The 17,505-nt window shown below is 42.7% G+C and overlaps 1 protein-coding gene across 1 annotated transcript in view; it reads right to left on the minus strand.

Annotated features, from left to right (window-relative positions):
• Positions 1–17,505, minus strand: part of myo1d (myosin 1D) — a 110,798-nt gene that overhangs the window by 13,013 nt on the left and 80,280 nt on the right. Inside the window, exon 21 of the mRNA XM_085761561.1 lies at positions 15,342–15,496. Within this exon, the coding sequence (XP_085617687.1) occupies positions 15,342–15,496 (155 nt within the window). The remainder of the gene's footprint in view (positions 1–15,341; positions 15,497–17,505) is intronic.

The raw sequence follows: 17,505 nt of genomic DNA on the forward strand, positions 1-17,505 counted from the left end.
AACAGAATCCAGATTCATTTAATGGCTGAAAAATGGACCTAAGTCACCTCAGGATGTGATAAAAATATAATTTGTTGCTGCTCAGCGTAAGAAAAGAGCTTTTAAACCACAATGCATCGTCTTAATAGTAATTTTTTTTTCTCGTTTTTATTCATAAACTTGTCACTGAATCATCCGAGTGAAATGTCCTTGTAGAGTTATTATTCCTCCTGGTGTTCGACTGGAATAAAAAAAAGTGATTTATTTTATTTCCTTCATGGCTTGAAAAGAGTCTTTTTTAATGAATTTAGACATTCACCTCTTTTTCCCCGACCTCCTTTGTGCTTTATCTGAAATAGATGTTGGACTATTTTCTTGGATCAAAGTCAAAGTGTCTCAGGTCAGCGGAGTCGATTGTGTTACGAAGCAGCGTGAGGCGGAACAACAAAGAGACGGAGGTGTAATGAATGAGTGATGTGAAGGAGATTAAAGTAGGGGGAGTAAAGGGATGGAGGGGTATAAGATGGAAGGGGGGTAGGAGTCGGACTGAGGCTGAATGAGAAGCAGGGTGAAAAAGGCGTCAGGTGGGATGGGAGGGGAGGGGAGGAGATTAATGGCAGGTGGGGAATGAAGAAAAGAGGTAGTGAATGAAGGAGATGGAGGAAGGAGATGGAGGAAGGAGGAGAGAGCGTTGTGAGGTTGATCATAATTGGCCTGACAGAGGGAGAGAGGGTACAGGGGCTGTTGCTGGGTGGAACATGTGTGTTTGGGGGGGTTGGGAGGAGGAGGAGGATTATTATTATTATTATGGGGGGTAAACGTGGAGGTCACCACGGAGATGAGTCTATAAAATACCAAGGCTCTGCTCTGCTGTATCTGCACTGAGCAGCACTTAAACTAACGATGTGATCCAGAGTGACAGGGAGAAACTCAGTGCACACGACTCACACATGCACTTCAGAGGGAGAGAGGGAGAGAGATAGAGGGAAACTCCGGTGGGAAACAGAGCTAGTCTGTGTTAAAGTGGCCAAGCAGCAGATTAAATATAACTCACAACAACACATGCACATGCATATGTGTGTGTATGTATGTCCCTTCCCATATGTCTCTATATTTCCCTTCCAAGTTTGATTATTATGACTATATAATGTTGCATCTAGTCTGTCAATCACGTATGAATCTGACAGCGTATTGACAGATTACAGCCCTGACACCTGCAGGACCATTTCTGAAGAGCAGTGTTCAGGCTATACACAGCTGCTGCACCTGCACTCACTGTACAGGCTGTTGGAGTCTGACATTTACTATAATTACACTATTAGCGTATGCATTCATTATAAACGTGGCGGTTATCATATTGTTCTGTAACTAACTGCACTCAGGTGGAGAGAAAGCCAACATTCAAGCTTGGGCGGCGAGAAATAATTACATTCTTTATGGATAATCTCCCAATGATTTCCTCCTTTTATAGATTAAAGGTCTTATATTGTGTAAAGGTAGATGTCCATGTGTAGTGTGATTATAAATAAGCTCGAGTCTAGGTTATATATTAACACTGCGAAAGTATCAAAGCCTCAGAGAAATGCACATATTCAGAAACGAAGCCTAAAACAAGCCGTCTGGACTTCTGCAACTTTGTGATGTCACAACCGAACAGAGACAAACAATACATCTTCACATTTGAGAAACTAAAACAACTGAATTGTCGTCATTTATCAAAATAGAGTCACAGCTACCCACTGTAGAGAAAGTCTAAGTTTGGAAATATGTGTTAAAATTTAGAGGAGAGCAAATGGCTGCTGCTGCAACATCTACAGACAGCATATGTACAAATGCATAACTAATTATTTGCCATGTTTGACTTGGAAATCAATGAAAAACAAAAAGTAATTGTCGATGAGCGTTTTGTTTGTGACATGAAAGCGTTGAGGCAAATTTGCGTTGAGCCTTTCATTCAATTTGCTCTCGCAATCTGTTTGTAATTAGCGTCTGATTCACTAAAGACAGAAGCCAAATTATGCAATCAACGACAGCCAGTGTGTTTAAATATGTATTTTGTATCGGAGCCGGAGCCTTGATAGGCAAAAAGTTCAAGGGGTGGGATTTGTCTGAGATCAGGAAGCTGGAGAAAAAAAGAGCGTTACTCCAACACAAATCGTTCCGTTAATGAGGCGATGACATTCAAAATAATTTAGCGAGGCTGCAATTAAACTTCAGAGGGAGAGGGAGGATTTTCCATGCAAAACTGATCCCGGCGAACAGCGTGAACTTTACACAGACGCGACACTTTTATCTCTGCCCATTAGAAACGCACATGAAATGAGGCTTAAGAAATCTGCTCCCTGGGAGCTTGAACCCCGTCAGAGGGTCGCAGCTAATTACAGGCGTTCAAGCCTTGTTGGCGTCTATCAGGACATTTCATGCATTATTGCAACGTGGGCAGAGAAATGCAGCTGATCTTCATGACGCCTGGGAAAACTGATGGAGCTGGACTGTTGGTACGATTTACTCTGTTTAAACACTGAGGCTGAGAGGAATGAGCGTTTTTATTGATCGGCCGAATAATTGCTTGTTTTTTATTGTCAGAAAAGAGAGAAATATTGGTGCCTTTAAATTGCTTTGCTGTGAAAATGTGTCCTACGTGCTTTTATGTGCTAATGTTATATGTGTCTATTTGCTGGATGCCATACATGTTTCTACATATTACTATTTTAGTGATGTATGCGCTTTAATGTAGGACTATTTAAGGGATGTATCATGTAATATGTGTACAGTATGTAACATCTTGCCCAGGGACTGCAGTTGAAAACTATAGTTACTTAGCTAATACTGGTGCATTTATAGAAATGTCGATTAATATAACTGTCCCATGTGAGAATAAACAAATAAAAGTTAAAACAAATGATCAAAACAGTTGAGTAAATATGTGTAAATGAACATTATCAATCATTAACGTGATTCTTTTGCTTTATACTCGACGATGCTGCCTGTTACTGAAGCTGGTGTCGGTGTCTCTGTTTCTGTTATAGAATAAAACCATCACGGTGGCATCAGAGAGGTTAACGCCTCTGTAACAGACTCGAGTGAGTACGTTTGTCCTTGTGTGTGTGTGTGTGTGTGTGTGTGTGTGTGTGTGTGTGTGTGTGTGAGAGAGAGGGAGCGAGAGAGATGGAGAGAGGTTGCCTGGCAGTAATTCGGGGGCTGCGGTAGAAAAGTAGGTCAGACTCAACTTGCATATTCACACACATCTCTGCCGTTCACACACGACCTCCGACACATGCGGCACATTTTCACATTATCTCTAATGTGTACTTACACAGTCAGTGGACATAAATATAAACACACACAAACACACATACAAACACACACACACACACACTCCTGGCCACTCGCCATCCATCAGTCCACCCAGCCAGCCTCCTCCCCCAGGCTGCAGCACAGTGCCAATGAGACAAGCAGGACTCCCCACTGGCCCATATAACAACCACTCTGAGAGGGTGTGAGTGTGTTTGTGTGAGTCTCTTTTATGTGTGTAGGAGAATTTGTGAACTGCACATGCAATTTGACTTTGCAAATTGGACGTTATATAACGACTCTGCAGATAAACCATCCTTGAAGACCCTTTGGTGGCTTAAACAGGAGCTGGGACACTGGAGCAAACACAACATTTGGTTTCTGACACCAACAACAGTTTATTTATTCTTTTTTTTGGTGCCACACTTCAAGGAACAATAATATATGAATTATTGTTTAACAAAAGAAGTTCCTCAATGTGAAAAACACAAAGGAGGATTAACTGTCCTCAGTCTGATCAGAGAGTAATTAAAGAGCGACACTGTTTGTCGTCCTTCAGGCTGATTTTTGCATCTGTCCGTCACACCTGAGGCATGCTGGGACGCGTGTTTTTCAATGTGCGATACTGAGGACACACGACAGTCAGAGGACTGATACACACTCCAGCCATCTGTCCTGTGAAGTGACTATAAAACGCCTGTGCCTGTGTTTCTCTGCCACACATTTCCCCTCTCTCCCTCTCTCCATCCTTCTTTCTTCCTCTCTCTCCTTCAGATCTTTACATTCCTCTCATGTTCTATACGTTGTGCCGTTGTTCCCGGTGCGTCTCCGCTCCTCTTGTCTGCGGCAGCGACGAGATGCGCCGTTATTATCGCCCCTGCCAGCAGGGTTATTAATGGACTGGGCATACGTATCAGACAAACATGGATCCAATGGTTGCCATGGGAACTGCATCCGCAGCGCCCCAGAAAGGAGGGAGAGAGGAGAGAGAAGAGAAGAGGAGGAGGAGGAGGAGGAGGAGGAGGAGGAGGAGAGAAGTGGAATGTGAAGTGAAAAACAAGAGGGGGAGGGAGAGGAGCAGCAGTGGGGCGGGTGATGGATGGAGAGGGAGGAAATAGAGAAGGAGGGATGGAGCAAAAGAGGAGAAGAAAGAAGCCCACTTCTATCAGTCTGAAATATTTGATTCAGCAGAAAGGGGTGACCTTGGTGAGGGAGACAAAGGAAGCTCGGTTTTCTCTCCCTCTCTCTCTCCCTCCCTCTGTTTTTCTTATCACTCCTCTCTGCCACCCTCTCCATCTCACCCTCTTTTTTTTTTTATCTCACTCTCATAAAAGATGTTTGTGCCAGTTCCAGTTATAACACTAAGTGCACTTTGACACAACAGTTTTTTTTATTCTTTAATATTCATGCGTCTTTGCAGCAACAGATCTGATCGTCCCTGAATAAAAATAAACAAAAACCCAACATGAGCAGATACGACCTTCTTTGAATTAATTAAAGGGACCACGTCTGTGCTTTAACCCATTTATACACACTCCCTGTACCTCTTACACTGCAGCTAATCATCATTATAGACATATACAGTGATGCTGCATGTGTATTTTTAGAGTCTGAATAATCCCTGGTCTCATTTCTTTTTGTCAAAATTACATTATTATTGTGCAGCAGCGCAGCTTAATGCTCTATTTTGGATTGAGCATTCCTCACTAACGCATTCAGACTCAACCCGACACACTTCACTTCAACACTGTTAACTCCTCCTCCTGCTGTCGGCTGCATGTTCCCAACACTGTGGCTCCGCCGAGGCCAGACAAATTCATCCCCCCACTTCCTGATTATTGTCTCGATCTGCACCAAACTGCACAAACTCAACATCACAAATGATTATTTCAATGTTAAAAAAAAGTTCCTGGTATCACTATTAAAGGAAAGCGAGAGCATTTCCTGGATCTGACAACATCGTTTCACAGCTTCCTCTCTGGTCCACGTCCCATGAGTTCAGTACAAATCTCAAGTGAAAGTTACAAATGCAGCTACAGATTTTTCTTTTTTCTTCTTTTTTTTTTTTTTTCCTTTTTGAAAAGCTGAGTGTGATTTTTACATTTTGACTTCCACCACCTCTGGCACTCAGGACGGTGATTTCTCTTTGAACAGAGAGACGTTTGCTGAGGTTGGAGTGGTGAAGGATGTGGAGCATTAGTCAACATCAAAGCTGATTTTTTTTTTTATGGTCTACAGGACATAATGATTCACATTTCCTCCAGAGAAACACTGAGGAGAAAAACACCTTTTGTGATGAATACTAAACATCAGAGCACAGGTGGATAGAATAAAAAATATTCAATAGCAGAAGTATAAAGCTTGTTAAATACAATAACACAAACCTAATATACACATTGATATATCTATTTACTCTTACCTGGTGTCTGTGCACCTTGCTTATGTATCTTTTATTCATTTCATCAGTTGATAAAACTAAAAACAGCGGCTAAACGGAGGAAAAAGAAGGAAATGATCTCAGTGTTTTAAAGCAGCAGCTGAAATGTAACATGATTCAATGAAACAATATAAAAACACATTCACGATCCCTGAGAATCTTTATCTCCCTATTAATGGAATTAAATCAATATCTGATATTATGACTACAATATCCTACACCGACGCCAACATGTCTGATGACCACAGCTCATCACTGCACACTGATTGGCTGTTACCTGAACCAGGAGTGAATCAGAGTCAGCTGAAGCAGATCAATACAGCTCCTTCTCCAAACCCAGTGTCCTCTACATCCTATTATCTATCTCCAACCTCTTATTTGATTGTTTTGAGGTCACTCCACCTCACTGCTCTCTTTTTTTACTTCTTCTACCCCAGAGCAGTCACGTTTTGCCCCCCCACCCACCTCCCTACCCCCCCTCCGTCCTGCAGTGTCAGGGGCAGACACTGGAGAGGCTAAGTGTTCAGGTCTTTAGAGAAAAAAAAAGGGCATAAACAGAATATGACCACATCACTCTGACAGATCAATGAAGCGCTGTGTACCGCACACACACCACTGCTGACTCATGCTGTGGGATGGGGAAGGAGAGGAGGGGTGAGGGGTGAGGGTGAAGGAGAGGATGAGAGTGAGTGGGTGTTTGATGAGGACAGAAGGACAGAAGGAGGTGGTGGAGGTCAGAGGAGAGCAAGATGGAGGAAAAGTATGAATGGATGAAGCCGCGCTCAAAGACATATGAGGGCGGTAAAATCTGTAAACATCTGTCACCGAGACAGATGTGGACGGTTTAGAGAGGAGGGAGGGAGGGAGGACAACTGAGACTGATGTACCCCCCCCCCCCAGTTGGCTCTGCTTTCCACTGGTTCCCAGTCTGGGTGTTAAAGGGAAAGTTCAACATTTTGGCAAGTTGGCCCATTGCCATAATCCCTATAGTCATAGCAGTAGGTTCGTTACCTTTATTTGTCGGTGCAAGCTATTTTTAGAACGGCGGAGCAGAGCCGTGAGCTGCTCAGAGCTACGCTACGGAGGCTCATGGGATTTCTTGGTTTCCCTCATCAAACTCATCAAATACACAATCCAACAACTCCACAACGCTCTGGTGGACAAGTTGTGACCTGCACATTCACCATGCTATGAGATAATAACAGAACGCTACGAGACAGAGTTGTTTTAGAGGTAAATTCATGCAAAACCACTGATGTGCGTTGCCTTCAGAGACAGTTTTTCAGCAAGCAGTCTCTGTATTTACCTCTAAAACAACTCCGCCTCGTAACGTTCCATTATTATCTCATAGCGTGGTGAATGTGCAGGTCACAACTTGTCCACGAGAGTGTTTTGGAGTTGTTGGATTGTGTATTTGATGAGTTTGATGAGGGAAACCAAGAAATCCCATGAGCCTCCGTAGCGTAGCTCTGAGCAGCTCGCGTCTCTGCTCCGCCGTTCTAAAAATAGCTTGCACTGACAAATAAAGGTAACGAACCTACTGCTATGACTATAGGGATTATGGCAATGGGCCAATTTGCCAAAAATGTTGAACTATCCCTTTAACCAGCCCACCACTCTGCATCAGACCGGGTGGATGGATTTCCATTACGTTTCCCCACAGATGTTTATATTCAGCATCAGCAGTGAGTCCTAATTAGTTTCCAGTCTTGCTCTCATGCCACCGTGAGGTTGATATTTTTAGTTCATAATAAAATGTCACGACGAACACTCGATCATCTGAAATTGATTTTCTTTTTTTACCAACATCCGAATCCAGAGATGTGCAATTAACAGTTCAATAAAAGGACAAAAACAAGCTGCAAAATCCTGTCATCTAACTGGGATTAAAAAAAAAGACTTTAGTTTAGTTCTCGATGTTATGACTCAAAATGTTTCAGTGAGCACATGAATCATCGTCGTACTGAAAGCATCAAATGTAATAAATGAATAATGATAATGTGTCCTGATTTAAATCAAAACTGTGTCAACTTAATTTGCTTATTTCATATAAAATCATGTTTATTTTTCTTCTCATGGTGCAAAGCCTGTCGCTGATCGAAGCTGCTGACTGTCAATACACTTTAAGTCCATTGATGAAACGTTACAAAACCATCAATCTCCTCTTTGCACCAAAACCCACACAGGACAACAGCTGAAGGTTAATAAAGTCCTGTCAATGATCCCCATCACCCACACACACACACACACACACACACAGCCACCCCCCCACACACACACATACATACACACAATCAATCCAGTGCACAGGGTTTTTCATTAGTCACCGTGGACCCTGTCAGCGGTCGGTGCAGCTGAACTCGAGCTGTTGCTACAGAAACAATCCACGGTGCTTTTCTGCGAAGAAGCCGCTTCCAGCTGCTCGCACAACAGAAACAACGACGACGACGACAGGAAGACACAGGGGATTATGGGAAGCCGGGGATTTACAGCTGTCGACCAGAGGGGCGACTTTGTCATTAGGTCATGACTGAGAGACAGAGAGAGAGAAAATGTCCAGGAAAAGACACATTTACACTGTTAAAAAAATGACCTATTGTTGCTAAATTGAGTCAAAACAGTTTAATTTTCTTGGTTAAAAGTAACAAGAATATTTCAGCAGCTGTGAGGACGTCATATTGCATTTGATGTCGCAAAATCTCACAACTCTCAAGTTTTTTGCCACCTGTGAGAGTCGAGGCTGCGGATGAATAATTCAACACGAGGCTATTTTTAAGTTCAGATCTCAGTGGAGAAGGTGTGAAGCAGCGTGTGTGTGTGTGTGTGTGTGTGTGTGTGTGTGTGTGTGTGTGAGACGCTGCGCTGCTGACTAATAAACCACGAGAAACTTTGGCAAAATGAATGAGAGGAGAGAAAAATGATAAATGACCCTGTCAGAGCTGTTCAGAGAGACAGTTAAATGATTGCAGGTTAAACTTCAGTGTAACATTGGTAAAACTTTAAGACAGTCGACTGATGGAGGACGAGGGTTGGACACCACGGCCACTTCCATATCATCAATTTTCCTGTTTTGAAATGTTTTTACTCATTTCTATTTTGTAAAATCTTCCTTTACTTGGCCTGAAACCTTCACAGGGTTGATTCCACATCTGCCAACAACAACTCCTCAAAATCTTTATCTTTCAATACACAGCATCATCCTATATCATCCTGTATTTTGCTTTAAAGGGGACATATTATAGAAATATCACTTTTTGAAGGCTCTTTAACATATATTTGGGTGTTTGTCTTGCCTTCCGGTCCCTTAAAATGTGAGAATTGACAAAACAATCTGTAATTTGCAGTTTCCCTAGATTGAAATCCATGTGGTTTTATGAGCTGTTCCTTCAGTTGTCTTCCAGTGATGTAACTAGTTTTTGAATTTGCATAATACGTCTCCTTAATAATATGTCTCCTTTAACTGTGTAAGTTTAAACTTTTCATTTGAGTAGTGTGACAGATCTAAGGATATTGCTGTTTATACAGTAGGTGCTGTTAATAATAAAAAACTTAAATTGAGAATTTAATAATTTCATGGGAACAGTTATGACTCAGAATTGAAATTTGCCATTTAAAGGCCTAATTATAAGTAATTAGTGAGTGAAAGCAGACAAAATCAGTGCAGTGGTGACACATAACTCTGTTGCTGACAGAATTAGTGACGTGGGAGTGAAGATTATTCCACATTCACAAAGTCAAAATAAACACGGCGGAGGAGTTGAATGGAAAATAAACTGCAAAAAGCATCGATACAAACTCCAGACACTCTAAAATGCTTCAGAGAAAATCAGTGCTAATTAGGACTAATGGTGTGTTGTTTATTACAGAGGCATTTTAAATAAAGGTCAGATTGTCTCATCTCACTGTTTGTTATCAGACATTGATCAGGCGATCGGCAGCAGAGGGTCGACCATGAAGTCATCGCCTGAATCTCTCACTGAGAGTCGGAGTGTGACAGATGCAGGTTGTTTGCTCTGCTCTGCTATCCAGGCAGCCGACTGTGGGTGTGCTGCAGTGGGATGCACGGTAACACACACACATTTATACAGACACACACACACAACACACACGACAGAGAGAGAGAGAGACAGAGAGAAAGGGGGTGGATGTGTCTCATCTAAATATAGGCCTCCACAGCAGCACAGCCTTAAATATTTCATTACCTCCTCTCCAGAAATGAAGAAGAGGGAGGGAGACGGGGGAGGGAGGGAGAGGGGGGAGTCAGGGGAGAGAAATGGAAAGACTGGGGGAGAGACGGAGATGAAGAAATGGAGGAGTGGGAGGTGGGAGGAGAGGAGAGGGGTGGGGTGGGGTGGGGGGGGCCCATGAGGGGTTGAGCTGAGACTGAGATCAGTACAAAGGGGATATAGTCAAAAATAGGATGTAGCAAAAAAAAGCATGAAAGAGGGAGAGTGGGGGGAGAGAGGGGGGAGAGGCTGAAGGCATGGGAATCTAATCCTCCCTCCTTTTTATGCAAAATAAGAATGAGGTATTTCTGAATTTCTCTAGACAACTGGTGCGTCATGGCCGATAAGAGGGTTATCTTCTTATGGAGGCGTCGCCGAGAATCTCTGAATCACTTCAAGTCGGAGGCAACTCGGGTTGGTATTGATAAGTTTCTGCTTGTCACTATTTCACTATTTAAACCAATTCAGTCCTCAGCACCAAAAAAAAAGAAAAAAAGAAGAAGAAAATATCAAAATTCATAACGACATGAAAAAACAGATTAATGCCAAGCAGATTTGGAAAGTGTCAAAAACAAATCGGGCCTCAAGTATCCAGACGCAGGCGTGACAGGAAGAGGGTTTATTCCCAGCAGCGGTGTCATTCTGCTTTGGCCTCGCTGTCAATTTGAGGAGGATAAAGTGCTGCTTTGTTGCTGCTGTAAGCTGCCCTTCTCCCTGCATGTGCATTGTGCATGTTGTGCACTGTGCAGCATGCTGAAGGAGAGATAAAGGTTAAAGCCACATCTACAGGGAGCTGCAGCAGTGGCGACATTGCATGCAAAGGATCAGGCGGGGTTGCGGATACAGCGTCGCATGCAGAATGTCTCTCAGGAGGAGTTCCTTCTTATGCAGACACACAAATACAGTCAAACTCACACGCACGCACGCACACGAGCATGCACGCACTTATTTGCACATGTCGGCGTCGTGCCCTTTGTTCTGTCACTGTTTGGCGGTGATGGATGAGTCGGCATGCGCGGCACATGGAGGGTCATTACGCGCGGCCCGGTGGAGGCCCCACACCTACAGAGAAATGGGCTCCACAGTGAAACAAGATACCATCACAGAGTGGCAATGATGGAGGACCTGCACCCACACACACACACACACACACACACACACACACACACACACACTGAGATAAGCAGATGCAGGCACATCTGTCTGCATGCACAACACAACACTCCCTCGCTCCTTCTCTCCCTCTCTTTCCTACATACGCAATCAGACCCACAAAGAGAGACAAACGTGCACAAATCAATACATGTGCCAGACCGTTGCGCAGCAGGAGTCAATTCAATTATCAGTGGAACGAGCGATGTCACTGATCTAAAAACACGACTGATCCAAACAGCGATCAGAGCAGCAGGAGATCAAAGGGATCAGGTGAACTGTACAGTAGGAAGGTCAAACGACACTGTTTGACCCCTCTGATCCGACTCTCTGCAAAGTTTTGGTGAAACTTTGGTTTTGGATTTACTGTACAAACAAGTTTGAGTGTTTGGGTGCATGTTCTCCCCTTTCTGCTGCATCACAGAGAACAAGGGGTGGGGTGGGGGGGGAGCAACTGTGACGTCGGTGAGTGGAGGGTTTGAGGATTATAGATCTGGGTTTTATATTTGTGTTTGTCCCCGGAGCCAGAAAATCACACGTTTGGTAAAGATAGGAAGAGCAGAGGAGTCGACACATCTCTGACTGTATTGAATATTTTCAGTCATGCTAATGATGCAGCTCTATGGACTGTCACTGACTGAAACCTCTCAGTAATTACAATGAATCATTAATGATCCCTAGAGGACGACTCTGACTGACTTTAGTGATCACCTGCTGCAACCAGCAGGTTCAAACCTTCATTTATCCTGCACTTTTTAAAAACGTATTAAAAAATTGTACAAAAAAAGTTTGTGTTTTTTTTGTTCACTGTCAACTTCTGTCGTTTTCCCAAACATACTTTGGTTTGATCCTCAGTATATTATATATTGAACTATAAAATTTTTTTCAAAATTCAAAATGGCTGTCTAAACCGGAAGTGACCAGATTTTAACCGCCAGTGGGCCGATTTTGATGGATTTCAATCTGGTCACTTCCGGTTTAGACAGCCATTTTGAATTTTGAAAATGTCAGAAATGGATTCAGCATCATCAATAACCCCTAAAACCACTCCAATATTGCCCAGATCAGCCAAGTCAATTTTGTTGAAATATTGCCCATATAGGCAGAATATGCTAATTTATGCTAATTATGTCAATTGTGCTAATTGCCCAATATATATAAGTTAGCATCCGGCAGTTTCTGAATACTGGGGACCCATACTATATATTTCTAACATAAAACATTGGGGTACTCAACATTTCCGGGTTCACAATGGGGCCCTATGGGCTGGCAAGTAGACTATGTGTATATATACACTGTATAAACCTCATGTGAATATACAAATATGTGTGATTGTGTGTGCATGTGTGAGTTTAGGGGTGTATGTGGTGAAGATGGCATACATATGATCATTTACTTGCACTTGCACTCTCTGATTTCAAATTGATTTTCTATGACTGTTTTTACTGTAACTATGTATACCTGTTGTGAAGCACATTGAGTCTGCCTTGTGCATGAAATGCGCTTTATAAATAAAGTTAAAGAGAAAAGAGAAAGAAATATGTTATTTTTTTCTACTATCGTGTATGCGTATGTGCATATTTTGGTTTATTTTACTTGATTTATTTTTGATCAAGTTTTATCTACCTATATCTTTCTAAGTGTGTATGCTCTGCACTCTGTGTATATTACGTTTCATTTTTCCATTGGGAGCTTGTTTGTAGCAAAAGAAGTTCCCTCCGCGGATCAATAAAGTAACTTTGATTCTAATTTAAAGAAACTGGGTTATTGATAATCCACATTGAAGGATGTTAAGTTACAGATATAGAATAGCAGCATCAAACTTGGGACTTATCATTTTAAGTATTTAGGATGCTGAGCTCGTCCTCAGGCTCTTTCAGTTCATGGTAGTCAAAGTATCAGCAGCAGCATGACACAGTAGCACCGGCTTTGAGATAAAGTATTCAACTGTAGAGGTTGTTTTGGACTCAACATAATCATCCAGTCATAAGGTCTTAAATAAAATCATGTCAGTGAATGAAAACAGGAATGACAGGGAAAAAAAAGAATAAATGCCAACGATGGGTACATCTAATCACTTTTGGGAAACCTGCTGGATTTAATGACAAATTCAATCTGGTGAGTCAAAAAAAAAAGAAGCATGCTGGGTTTAAACAGGGACAAAATGTCTAATTAGTGCAGGAATGGAGAATAAAAGGAAGGTAGGTGGCACCATGTGAACCTCTGTGACATCCAATCCTGACCCTGCTGCTTCTCTCCGCCTCCTGATGTTCAGTATCTATGAGGATTATTCTGTCTCTATGTGTTTATGTACAAGCTGCAGTTAGCTGAGGTGACAGACAGTCCTGCTCTGCTCCCCCTGGGATTAAAAACACAGGATCAAAGTGAAACCACAGTGGATGAATGAAATCACTTAATTCACATGTTTTATTCTTCTTCTACTTCCTTTTAAATTATTTCTTTGAAGCTTTTCTGGAAGGAAAGAAAAGGAAGGAGATGCTATTGAAGTGTCGCTAAACCATGTGTAAGCTGCTTGTAATACTTGTTCACATTTGGCTAAATATTGTGATAGGACACAATTAATACCATGTGACAGCATTTTTTGGTATTTATTATATAACGGTATTCGGTTACACAAGCCCATTCTGTTATATAATGACGCAAAAATGTTTTTATATGAACCTTCAACATGAACTTGAGGGTCATTTAAACTCTCCTTAAAAAAATCCTTACAACCAAAGTGAAGTGAGGACGCTAAGAGTTCAGGAAGTGAGTGGGTGCCTTGTTTTTCTGATGCGAGTAAGAACAAGAAGAAGGACGACGACATGTTTCCTGTTCTCAGGACGCAAGTTTTACCTTATGAATCAACAGAACCGAACTGGATCCACCTTGGGAATAAAATATGATTCATGTGTGTTTAAGAGCTTGTTGTCCAAGAGAGGAGAGGATATGAAGAGGTTCTGTCCTGAAGTGAACCTCAAGTCAATCTCAAGGTAAGAAAGAGGAGGCGACTGCAGGAGATTTCATCTAAGCGTGTAATCTACCTGCGGTTTTCCTTTTCTTTGAAGGACGGAAACAAAAATAAACGTCCAGATTCAGAACTTCCTGAAGAGAGAGCGCTCCGAGCTCGGATTAAGTGAACATTAGGGTTCGGGCGAGGACAGATGTGACTGTGTGTGTGCTGTGCTCGATCCGTCCCCGTAATCCTCCTGCCACAGGTCACCTCGGTCAATGCGGCACATCTGGAACAAAAGCATCTGATCTGATATTGTGTCATTTCAGGCTCTGCTGCGCTTTTTTTCTTCCACACACACACACTGGCTCTAGTTTGCCACACGCACAGGTGGATTTAGACCCACACAGGTAGAGAAAAATCACGTCTCGCTCTTTTCAGATTCACTTATCTTAATCTTTTTTAATCATGAACCAGTCCTCCAGGCTTCTCTGCATCATCTACATGTGAGATGTTTAGGACACATCTGTAAATTGCAGCTTCAGAAAACTAACCTGCTCTTTGCATCCACATCTGTCCCACCCACCAGTCATTTCACAACCTGTGTGAAACTGATGCATCTTAGGCTACGTTTACACGGAAACGATCTGAACAGAAAACGCAAAAGTGGCATTGCATTCTCACTTTTTATTTCGTGTTTAGACAAGCGTTTTTGGTTTGGAAAAGGTGGTTTTCTTCTTCTTGATTTCCGGCAGGCTGTACGCCGGCCATCGTAATGCTGCTCTCTGTGCCGTCCACAGGTCTTGGCAATCGGAGCGGACTTTTGCGTTTTCACCCTTTACATCGGGACGCAACGGCGGAGCGTTTTTAAGATTTCCACTCTGGAGTGTGGGTTCACTTTTTTGCGTTTTCAAGCCCCTAAAACGCAGTCGCCGTCTAAACGAAAGGCACATCTGATGAAATATTTTGCCGTTTTCATCTGCGAGCGTTGTCGTGTAAACAGGGCCTTATTCTGTTGCTGTGCTGCCGGTTGTTATCTCAGCTGTGCTGGGTTTAGACGAGGACAATATGCTGATCATTAACTGAGAACTATTTTCTCTGAGCTGTAAACACAGGAGGAGGAGGAGGAGGAGGAGGGGGATCTTCACTGTGGTGTCACCCACAGGTCGTTTCAATCCAATCAACTGTGCTCGCTGCTTTTCACACATTTTATGACAACAGATGTAAACAACAGAGAAGTAGTTTAGCTTCTGCCACTACTTGTTGACCACTGCCCCCCCCTCCTCCCACCATGGCTCACCTCTTGAAGTGGCTGAGCAGGGTGCCAACCAGCTCCCCGATGCGGTTCTCATTGGCCGGCACCAAGCCCTGCAGGCACACCACCAGGTCCCGGTTGTCCTTGGTGTGGAACACCACCAGCTGGTCTTTCCCCGGGGACACGCTCACTCCCGTCACCTGAGAAGGACCAAGAAAAAGGGAGAGGAGGGGGGCGGGGGGCACATAGTGTTTAATACAGACGTAAGAGCAAGTAGAAGCAACAGAGGAACACAAACATGTGCAAAGGCAGGAACGGTGTGTCACGTAAACCATCTGTATTGTGGATAAACACCGACGCAGCACACACACATATACACAGATGCACATGCATATTACAGAGCTGGTGCTGCAGCCCAGAGGGGACGTGAATCCACCAGGGGGGCTGCAGATCATCATCTCTCACGTCCAGAAAAGGGGAAGTGAAGGGAACAGACCTGAGGAATCTGGTCAACGCAGCAGATTTTCTTTTGTTTAATAGGAAAAGAAAAAACCAGCAGAAAAAAAAAAACTGCTGATGCTGTTTATTCTAACAAAACCAGACTAGACCAAAAAAATGTTCATATGAGCTCAATTTAAATCATGAGTGAATAAATGAAGAGCTAATTAATTAACCTTGAAAGGCTGGTAGGCCTCATAGTCCTGCACATTTGTGAAACCGAGATTATGATCTATCAATGTATCTATGTATCTATCTATGTATCTATGTATCTATGTATCTATGTATCTATGTATCTATGTATCTATGTATCTATCTATGTATCTATCTATCTATCTATGTATCTATCTATCTATCTATCTATCTATCTATCTATCTATCTATCTATCTATCTATCTATCTATCTATCTATCTATCTATCTATCTATCTGACCTGATCTGTGAAGAGCCAAACATTATTATTACAAAAAAAGTCTTGCAAATATTAAGGAAAGTGATTTAAAAATGTGTCACATCCACACTAATAAGGCTTTGTTTTTGTTTTTTTGCATAATCCTGCTTCCAGACAAACAACAAACAGCCACAGGTGAAAACATCATAATTGACTGAATGAATAAATTAAGGCCGGTATCTGGTATCTGGTGTCTGGTGGTGGATGGGATTCTTTTTTTCTCCCACTCAGGACTTGGAGGCTTGGAGGAGTAAGACTTATTGATCAGCCTCCTGTAGGACCAATCAACTTTTTCCAATCACAGCCTCTAAAACCACCACATCCCCCCAGAGGAAGGCAGCGGGGCTCATCCTGAAACCCCAGTTAGCCGGTTGGATTTTTTTCTATCTTTACAAAGCTTCAAAGTACACGCAGCAGGAAGAAACAAAATCTTCCCAGCATGAAAAAAGGTGCTCAGGTCTCATTTCTCTTTCTCTCTCTCTCTCATCCTTTTTTTTTAATCCTTTGTGCTCTTATCTCCCCTCCTCTTTTGCCGCTCCCTCTCTTTTAGCCGTTTATTTCTCTTTTAATTTGTCTTCCTAAGCTGAAGTCGGCCGGGTGCATGTTGAGGAAGCAGCCGCGGGGCAGCCAGTCAGGTGCACTAATATCCTCTCACCAGAGTGTAATGCTGAGACAAATTCTCCATCAGGGGGAGTAGGGTGTGTGTGTGTGTGTGTGTGTGTGTGTGTGTGTGTGTGTGTGTGTGTGTGTCTTCTAGGGAGAGCAGCTATAGCTTATTTAGCCCGAACATGATGCCTGTGACTTCGGAAACAAACACTTCACGTAATCACCATGAATTAAAGCCCAGAGCAATACTTCTCTGTCGAGCCATCCACCCACAGTTAATTGCATGGAGCCAATTACATTTACATTTATATTAAAGGCTTAACTGATTGGAACGACAGTTGGTGTCCTAATGAGTCGGCTAATGATACATCCTCGTTCGTTTCCTTGTCTCATTTTTTGTTTTTTTTGTGTGTCTCGACTCGAGTCTCCCAATCAGTTTTTACCCCCCCGAATATGAAATCCATTAGAGGCATTTATCTGCCCCGCCATCTGCTCATCGGTCCGTCCCGCAACAAATCTGAAAATAAACTTGAGGACGATGATGAATTTCAACTTGGCAGAGAGTGTTTTATGAATGGCGGCTGAATTGTGAAGCAGTTTTGATTTTTCATTTGTGTCAGAGACCGACTCTATCTTGTAATTACAGCTGCATCT

Source organism: Trachurus japonicus, chromosome 19 (assembly GCF_045865225.1).
Source record: "Trachurus japonicus isolate A0001 chromosome 19, Traja_1.0".
NCBI lineage: Eukaryota > Metazoa > Chordata > Actinopteri > Carangiformes > Carangidae > Trachurus > Trachurus japonicus.